This window comes from Aethina tumida, chromosome 7, assembly GCF_024364675.1.
Source record: "Aethina tumida isolate Nest 87 chromosome 7, icAetTumi1.1, whole genome shotgun sequence".
Lineage (NCBI taxonomy): Eukaryota > Metazoa > Arthropoda > Insecta > Coleoptera > Nitidulidae > Aethina > Aethina tumida.
In genome coordinates, this window is record NC_065441.1 from 17,375,504 (window position 1) to 17,385,688 (window position 10,185).

The 10,185-nt window shown below is 33.2% G+C and overlaps 1 protein-coding gene across 1 annotated transcript; it reads left to right on the plus strand.

Moving 5' to 3' along the window:
* The first annotated feature begins 7,808 nt into the window (after positions 1-7,808).
* On the plus strand, positions 7,809-9,597 carry LOC109608925 (uncharacterized). Its single transcript, XM_020025484.2, has 2 exons — positions 7,809-7,954; positions 8,008-9,597. Exons 1-2 carry the CDS (start codon positions 7,904-7,906, stop codon positions 8,644-8,646), a joined length of 690 nt encoding a protein of 229 aa, XP_019881043.2. The 5' UTR covers positions 7,809-7,903; the 3' UTR covers positions 8,647-9,597.
* The last annotated feature ends 588 nt before the right edge of the window (positions 9,598-10,185 follow it).

The window sequence follows — 10,185 nt, forward strand, 5'->3', positions numbered from 1 at the left end:
TAATTACACGGTCATTCCGGACTTCGTTCGAGACTTTTTGCTCACAGTTTGCATTACAGATCGCATGGAGTGGTGTTCGTATATTGGCGTCGTATGTGATCAATCTGATGTGCCTGACAAAAATTTACATTCTTCTCTTGATTGCATTTTTTATTTCTAACGCACCGATTAAAACCTCCACTATTCATTTGAAGAAAGCTTTCTATTTTTTTTATTTAGAGTTGCATCAATTTTTCGTGTATTGCTTCAATAAAAGCTGTACCATATTAATTAAAATTAATCTGAGTTGTTCTTGTATTGACATAAATCCTGGTCGCATCTTGTTTTCCTTTGTAACTTACTACTGTGGCGTCTTGTGCACCTACCAAGTCGTACACGGACTACAAAACCCTACACAATTATATTACAACATAATCAAGCCGAGTCGTGTAACATGAAATTTATAAGACACTAACTTTTAGTTTATGTCTCGGCAACGCAATTATTAAGACTCGGCTCCAGATTAAGTTGTACGTAATATACGGCGGACAATGAACATAAAAATATTAATCCGTGATTATATTGAGTGCCCTTATGTGTGTTTTCGACTAATCTAAATTTATACGAATTTCGGTGATTATTTTATAATTGATAATAATATTGTAAAGGTTGAGGCTTTCGTGACCATTGTTTCTATATCTATAGTTGTTAGGGTTTATTGGTCGACGTTTGTTGGAATTATTTCCTGACGTTTCGCTAGCACGAGTGGCTAGCATCTTCAGAGACCTGTTTTGGTTCGTGTCACTTTCACATCTGATTGACAACTGATGTTTTTGAAATTTCGTTCTGTTCATTGGCCTCATCTGCTTAACTATTTTGGTGTTTTTCAGCACTTTTATCAAGCTTCAATGCTTCTTCTTTTCTGTTGAAATTGTTTCCATGTTTATGGATTTCAATTGCTTCCCTAATCATTATGTTGTGATATTCAGTTGTCGAGGGAAGCAATTGTGTATCATGGAATTTTATCTTATTTCCATCTAACAGTGCATGTTCAGCTACTTGTCTGATTGTCCTAGTTTGCAGTTTCGTTTATGATTCCTAATCCTAGCCCCTATTGAACGTTTTGTGGTATCGATGTATACTTTTCCGCAAAAGCATGGCATACGGTATATCTCAGAAGCTGTTTGATGATCTCTCCTATCTTTGGCAGATCTGAGACTCTGTTGAATCTTCCTTGCTGGTATAAAAACAGTATGGATGTTATGTTTTAATAAGATTTTTCCAATTCTATCGGTGACTTTACATATAGATGAGAGAAAAGCTTTACCAATCGTGGGCTCACTAGGTGGATCTTTATTATTAGTATGAGGTCTCACTGAATGTCATATTTCTAACTGTATATCCGTTGACCAGTTGTGCGTTTTCAAAGTGTTCTTGTTCTTCAGCGAGGTGATGTATGGCACATATAATAATATTAATAGTAAGCATGTCTTCTCTAAATTTCTTAACATTTCTTTTTCTGATTGACCGTCGAAATGCCACATAACTGAAAAGAAAATGACAATAGAAGTCACAGTCAATCGTAGTGACCAGATGATTTGTTCGTTTTGTGTCTACGCACATATTAAAAAGTAACAATTTCAGTTGATAATTATTAGCTATTATTATAAAGAATAAGTCCGAAGTGGAGTCCAATCTGCACATATATTAAACAACATTTTCGTTTATCTAATCTAAGATCGGAATCGGCAATTTTAATCAAGTCTTGTGTGGTGGATTCGATGCCTCCGTGTTATTACAGTTATCAAGAGTTACGTTCGGATTACAAATTTCGCTTTGTACCCTTCTTCTGGTAGCCCGTCTCAGTGATATATTTTATTATATCCTCCGATGTGTAATTATTATTTAAACATAATTTATTTCTTAATTAACTCCAGTGTTGTATGGGAGCTTTGTTTTAAAGTGGGCAGCCAACAAGTTTGCGTTCAATTAATTGATTCTTGCAACAATAATTACTGTTGTTGGTCCTTGAAATTTTTAACGAAAAATTCCCTGACCAAAACACCGTTTAATCAATACAGTTTCTGAAACATTAGAAGCGCCCCTGTCTAGGATGCCACACGTCCATCCTCGGGGGGCGTGGATAGACAACCGCTGGATACATTAGACCAGAAAATTGATAGAATTATACTGCGATATCGCCATCATCCATCTAAAAATCTTGAACCTTTTGATGGATAGTGGTGCCGCCCGAGCGAAAGGGTTGCTGTTTACAAAAATCATCCACTTTAAACACCCGAAGACTAATTCGTCTCTCGGAATCGGTGATGGACTAATCACAACAATAATTAAAGGAGGTTTTCAGAAGTAGCAATTAGATGTGTATTGCCGCATTTAAAAATATCATGCGCACTGTAATTATCAATGGTAAACGATGGATTTGGATGTGAAAAGAATCTTGATTTTTCTCACAGTGATATCGCTTATTCGTAGAACAGGCCTTTTATTATATTTTCAAAATCAAACGACTAATTAACAGTGTTAAGCGGTACATAAAAAGACTAATTATCTCAAAGTAAAATAATTAATTTACATAAATTAGGACGCATGTATCGATTAGTGGTGTTCCTAAAAAGTTTTTCAATAACCCACATTATTGAATAACAGTTAATTATTATTATCTCATGGTAAAATCTCTCAATAACAAAATTTAAAATTATATGAACCAGAAGGTACTACAAAAAGTGTATACTTGTACTACAGACATTTCCTCCACATAAAGTTGCGTTGATCATTTCTTGATAAACCACAGTTAATATATCAATTCTTACCGACTTGTATATTAGCAGTACTCGTATTTATCAGTACCCCCCATAGTACCGTATTAAATTACAGCCACGCATTTCATAGAACCAATAAAGAACCGAAACCACAACACATCTTTAAAACACAATTTTTTTGTAATTTCTGTAAACAATATCCCGACACTGAGATACCATTAAAGATACGGGACTGTCATCCATCAAAATTACTACTGTTCAAATTTACATTTTTCTTTCACGCTGCGATCCGAAATGTCCAGTGGGTCCATACGAAACGGCACAGCTTTTTATGACATTCCCCGGATTGTTTATTAATGGAACCGTGATGCAACAGCCATCATCAGTGTGCGATGGTGAAAAAATGCTGTAAGAAAAGTTTTTTGTCTTTCGGGGGAATGTGGGGAATGATGAGGTGTGTGGGGATTTTAAAATTTTCTTACAGCCAATTATCGTTTAAAAGCGTTGTTTCGCCGTTGAATTAGTGGTGTTTGTCCGCATAATAAAGAGCGAAGGAGTTAGTGGAGCGGGCAGGCCGTATTTTTATTGCCAGCGGAACGCACGGTCAAAAAACAAAGTTGAAATGGTTTGTCATGTACTTTTATACGCTTTTTATAACTGGAGGGCGCAACATTGTTTTTCAAAATACAGAAGTGTCGCTTGCAGGCACGCACAGTATAGTTCTCTGCTCTTTTAATTATATTGCATTTACATATTATTACGACGTATTATATATGGTACTATATGGTTTCTTGTGGTATAATAATTTCATATGAGACGAGCATAAATTTGCATTTCGGCATGATGGCTCTGAGCCAAATTATAATTCATTTCTTTTTTAATATGGAATTATGTGTAAAACTAATTTGGCGTATTGCACTACTTCCATGTTATTATGGCTAGTTGGCATTTTTAAGTGACAACCCTGACACACTTCCATTACTAGATTGAAGTGTTGTTTTATTCGGTGGAAGACGAAGGGGCGAAGTTTGGAGACAGTCTCGCTATTAATTAGGCAATAGTCTGTCCCGGTCTGTTCCGCGGACGAAACGTCAAGAAGAAATGGGTCCCGTCGTCGACCGTCTATTGACTGCAATGCCTTAATCGATTTAATTGAATTGTCTTCTCCAAAAGGACCACCAGCGTCAAACGGCATCCGGATTTCTCGAGTATTTATTCCCTAATCAAGACGGTCATTGTTTATGTCCAATCACCAGATCGCCAAGCAAAACTCCTCTCTTTCTCTCCGGTAGCGAAATCCGATCTGATTTGAATTGCAATCCGGGCAGGCATAAATTCGTTAAACATTGGCATTTATTTAAAGTGCTGCCTATAATTTACCCGGTCACGGTTTTCAACCTCTGCCTTTTTTGCGTGCGACGCTCACCGGCCTAACTCGACAATAATCGCGGACCTGAATGAAACACTCGCTCGCAATTTAACTAAATTGATGTTCTGATCGTTCAATTACAATATATTGCTTTTTACACTTGAATTCGTTAAAAGTGAAGCAGCTACTTTTTGGTTCGCACAGAAGTTAGATTTTCTATCCGTCGATATCGAATAATAAAATTGATCGTTGTGTGAAAAGATCTCGGAGCGATACAGTTTCGATTTCTAGGTAGATATGAGGTGACACGTTAGGGATCCATACAATATTACATAACTGATGACATGTCTGACATTGGTCAGTGAATTTCAATTGTTGAAATTCAACAAAGAACTGCCATTTGACCATTTTAGACAGGGACGTAGTTCAACAAAAATATTTTTTATACGTAATAATGACTAAATCAAAAGCCAAAAATCATAAAATCCAAATGAATTCCGTAAAACATTTAATCTATGGATGCGCAAGTATTTTTTAAACAGGTACAAAAATATTCTCCTAAGCAAAACTAGTCAAGAAAAATATTTAGGTCCGTCCCTGATGTGTTGAATTAGGTACAATACAATATTTCGTCCGCCAAACAGTGGAAGCCAACTCCACCGCGTCCATTGTGCAACAAAACGACCGTCGTATCCTGACCACAATTTCAGTAAACATCTCACAATCCACGATATCCAAGATCATCGAGATTGCCTAGAAAATCATCAAAGAAGTGTGCTTGAAATATGGCCGTTTTTGAATGGATTTCACATTTCTTTGACAAACGTAATGCCAATTGTTGAAAGTTATTGTTTGCCGGACGATCGTTTCTTTTTCATATATCGACCGTTAAATTGATCTGCCATACCAGATTTATGATTCGGACAGTTTTCTTAAATATAACTGCAATTTATTGCAAGTTCAACCTTAGAAAAAGTGATTTCTGTCAATTAATGATCTGGAATCACAAAAGTAATGAAATGAATTCGATTATTTTGTTATTTTCTGCCGAAAGATTTAATCTGAATGAAGCACGGCTTATTTCGCGACCTGGGAGTCGAAAATAAAAGCGAGGAGCGCGTGTGAGGCCTTAAAGAACGAATATTTATTGAATTGTATTCGCGGGTTTACATGAACTTTAGTGGATCAAATTTACGAGACGCCTTTAAATTAAGCCGTCCCGTTTGTCTGTTGCTGATTAAGTTCGCATTTCGACAGTGCATATAAATACGCGGAACGCTCTTTAAACGCTTCAGTAATTAATGTAGAAAACAACAAAATAATGGACTTTGTAATACTATTATGGCGAACAATTGTCAGCCAATCCGTAGCCGGTTATTTATACTTAAATCGGACACTTTGATGTCGGTAGAAATTCGTAAAAAATGCGTTTAATTAAAGTTCTTTTGTTGGTCAGTTTTTGGCCATTTTTTCGGTTCGTTATTTGGTACCATTGCACTTGCTACACGCCATCAATTATTATTAATTGTCGTCTTGGGGAAAATTTTTGCTAATTGCTTTGTTTTGTTACAATTACCCGGTGATTAATTATTTTAACTTGTCCGGATAAAACGCGCTTCTACATAATTATATTATTAAAACGATAATTTATGTACATATGCTATGGATATTTATGTAAAACACTCGATTTATTTTACTTTAAAACGAGAGCAATATTTAAATTACAAAGTGTGGTCATCAAATTAACAGTATTCTATATTTTACGTAGTTTCTTGTTTTGATGAAAAAAAAAAAAAAAGAAATTCACACATATTATAACTAATTTATAATAAATAAGTTCTAAATCTGAAATCATACTAATACGTAATTTGAAAAATGCAATTCAAATAGACCTGATCACATTTTAAACAAAAAATTAGACAATACGCATTTAATAATTTAAATTTAATTATTAAAAGACTACTATATGTATAATTTGTAATTAAAATATGTTTGCAGATTAAATAATACATAAATAATACTTTTGACATTTTATTTGAAAAGTTTTAATTCGCTCAAATAATTAAAAAAATATCTTTGTTTTTCTCTTGTTTGAAAATCTTAAAATCAACAATCTCTGCGTGATTTATCATATAAAACATGAAAAACATAACGTGCTACTACTTTATCTTAAGGTCTTTAAATATTTCCGACGTTTATTTGACATTAGATAAAGCATAATGAATTAATTCAACAATAAAAAGTATTTAAGTAACAAATAGACCAATTATAGTTCATTAGTGTGCCAAGATGAAGATTATTGCAGTACTGTCTGTAATTGTCTCTCTTTATGGGGTAAGTTATAGATACTTTAGATCATGGAACAATTTTAAATAATATAATAACAATTTTAAATTAGGTGTCTTCAGAGAAGTTATCACTGATTGATGTTGAACGTTCCATTCTTCTACTGGAAGCCACAACAACTCACAGTGATATTATTAAAAGATATCAAAATGAAATCACCACCCTTACCAACAACATCATTCTAGCAAGTAAAGTTGCATTAGAAAACGTAACTTTAATCACCGCATCTATTAAAAACAAAGTTGACACATCCGCAAACACATTAGCTCAAGATATCGCATTGACAAAGAGCGTGATAAGTACTCAATTATCAAAACCCATAGCTAGCAACAGCACCGTCAAATCATGTTTGAACTTACAAAATATTTATGCTCAAAGCCTTTCCACCACAGCGCTAAAGGCCTGTAATGATGCCGACAGAATTGCAGCGTTAAAAGATCTACAGTCCGACCTTTTGTTGCTGAAAGCTCCAGTTTCAACTCTTGGCGAGACCTGCAGACAATTGCATCCTTTGGCATCTGACGGTGATGGAATGGAAGACTGCTTGTCATTCAATATTACCTATTACAATCAATTGCTGATAGAAGCAACTAATGGATTCAGTGAGGAAGCTGGAGCAGTAGAAAGTGATGCGGATGCATGTATTTTGAATGAGGAGAATAGCATCACCAGTCAAACTAGCGACATTTGTATCAAAGCGCTTAAATGTACTGGAATTAACATTTAATTAAATCGTTTTGTTTAATTTGTCAAATTAAATGCTGCAGAGACGAAAGAAATTATATATTGTTTATTATGTGTCTCATTAAAATTTATAAATTAAACCCAATGTATTTATTATAATCCTTTTACATTAGTCAAATTTTATAAACATGCATTCATTTAACGTATGAAAAACCTGAGTAACAAATTAAAAAATATTTCAACATTCCTATCTTCTGAAATGAATATTTAATACATTTTAAAATGAGTTATAACCACGCGATTTTAAAGGATTTTAAAGGGTTTATAAATTATATATTTTATAATCAAATTAATATTAATTCGTAATAAATTTTCTGTTAACACCTCAAAATTTACAAATTAAATGAGCGTGTAATATCTTAATCTTGCCAGAATCTATATGAAAACGCCATTAAAAAGGGAAGAATTCTTAAGACATAATTAAATAAAATGGATATGAATAATTGACATGTAGTCAAAAAATGAAATGTAATAGTTAAGAAATTATATTTGCTTCCGTCGTCTTGGAGAATCTTGAATCAACAAGATGCAGATCGTCACAGTTCGTGGTAGTGTTTAGTCTTAATCTCTTTAAACAATTATTAAAATGCTTTTTTATTTATCATTAGATAACACAATAAATTAATGCAACCTTAAATAGTATTTAAAGAAAAAAATAGTTATTTTTAATTCATTGTCGTGAAAAATGAAGATGAAGACTATAGTAGCACTTCTGGTAATTGCAACACTTTATAGGGTAAGTAATTAATTGTTTATATTCGTATAATAGTTACAGTTAATTATGTTTAGGTGTCTTCAGCCACAAGCAACACAACAACCCATAGTGACATAATTGAAAAGTACCAAACTAATATCACCGCTCTGATTAACGACATCATTTTGGCGAGCAATCTCACATCAGCAAATGTAACCTCAACCACTTCATCAATCCAAAGCAAAGTGGACATATCAGTAGACACGTTGGCTCAAGACATCAAACTAGCACAGAACGCAGTCTGTACGCAGTTTTCAAAACCCGGATCTTGCACAAATACTACAATAAAATCATGTTTAAACCAGCAAAAAATATATGCCCAAGCCCTTTCCACCAAAGCACTAGAAGACTGTTACAATGCAAGCACAGTTACAACGTTGGATAGTTATCAGTCCGATATTTTGTCGCTAAAATCGCCAGTTTCAGCTCTTGGCGATACCTGCGCTCAGCTGCATCCTTTGGCTTCTGACACGATTGGCATGGACAACTGCATGACTTACAACATTGCCTATTACCGTCAGATGCTTAATGAAGCTATCACAAACTACAACATCGAAATTGAATCGATTGAAAATGATGTTGATGCATGCATTTTGAATAAGAAAAGCAGTATTACTAATCAAAGTACAACTATTTTGAACAATGCACTTCAGTGTACTGGAACTTCTGTTTAATATAATGGAAGTACAATAAATTGTACCAATTACTAGTTGCATTATTCAAAAACGTCATAAAATTGATCATCATCAAAATTTTAGTACCCGTCATGATAAATGTGGGAATGTTAGAAAAAAAATTATTAATATTTAATTTGTTTAGGTCTATAATTAAGGCATTTAAAATGGTAGCAGTAGACTTTCTTAATTGTTTTTGTACAAATGAAAGTGTGTATTCACTAACATAACATAATATTAATACCTCCCAAGTAGATATTAATTTTTTCTCAGTGTGTAACTTACACAAGTGATTAATGGTAGTAACATAAAAACACTCCCAACTACTAATGTAATTTTGTATATTTACCTACTGTTAAAATTAGTATATTGTACACAAAATAATCTACACTATTTACATGTTACAATGACATTGTTTTAATTGTTTAAAAATATTACGTAAAGCTTTACTGGCTGATCTTGTACCATTTCTGATGCAATCTTTAGCTTCTACCATTTTCTGATTAAGTTTACTTTGAAATTCCACTTTTAAAGCCATTAAGGTTTGATTGGCGTCAAACAAAACTTTGGGATTATTCATACATGATCCACTTACAGCCTTGTCTAAATCTAAATATCTCATCTTGAGCTTTCGCAGACAGTCCATCGTAGGAAGACAGTTGAAACGATTAACGAACAAAAGTCTGCCAGTTTCCATAATGTATTTATTTACACATGTGTGACTTGCGATCGGAGTGCTCAACTTCAACTCTTCCAACATGCTTCTGTAGCGTGTAATTTTAGAATTAGCCGATGTTTTGGCGCGTGTTATTTCTTCTTGGATTGCGTTTATGGTGTTCGTTTCTTCGTTGTTTGCCTTAATGTACTCTTCAAAGATTATATCTCTCATTGTTTTCTTGTTTTGCATGTCTGTTGTGATTGCCTTTTTAAATAAAATTTTATTATACATTACATTAAAATTTGTTGAATAGACTTACCAATGACAAGTTCACAAGCACTAAAATAGTAAAGGTAATTTTGGAATACATGATTTACTGCTTGATGGACAAATTGAAACTGATTTTAGGAGGCAATAAGATTACTATTTATACTAATGATATTAGTAAATATTGTTGTCTGTTGTTATTTATTATGTGTTTAAAAGAATATCGTTACGTTATTATAAAGAGGAACGTTGCACTTTGTATTAACTTGATATTAAATTACAAAACAGTAGATGTGAATTGTGGATTACGTAGAATTCATCATATTGGAGTTTATAAACAATTAAATAAATAAAATGAAAAATAGATTAACGCCTTTTTAATATATTAAACACAAATTTTATAAACTATCTTTTTATTTTTTTTAATTAAGAACTTCTGCTTCAAAATTAAGTATATGTAGTTATTTTTACATAATAAAAAGAATTCGTTAAATTAATTATTGTGTAGATTACTTTGCAAAACGCAAACACCCATTTTTTTAACCGCCAGTAACCGAATCCAAAAGAAAAACAGTACAACATTTTTTCATCTTTCTTATGGAAATTCTTGCACA

Excerpts from the sequence above, each read along its gene's own strand:
- LOC109608925 (XM_020025484.2), top strand. The coding sequence starts at position 7,904 with ATGAAGATGAAGACTATAGTAGCACTTCTGGTAATTGCAACACTTTAT. Across the intron at positions 7,955-8,007 it reads TAATTGCAACACTTTATAGG|GTGTCTTCAGCCACAAGCAA; the intron begins GTAAGTAATTAA and ends AATTATGTTTAG.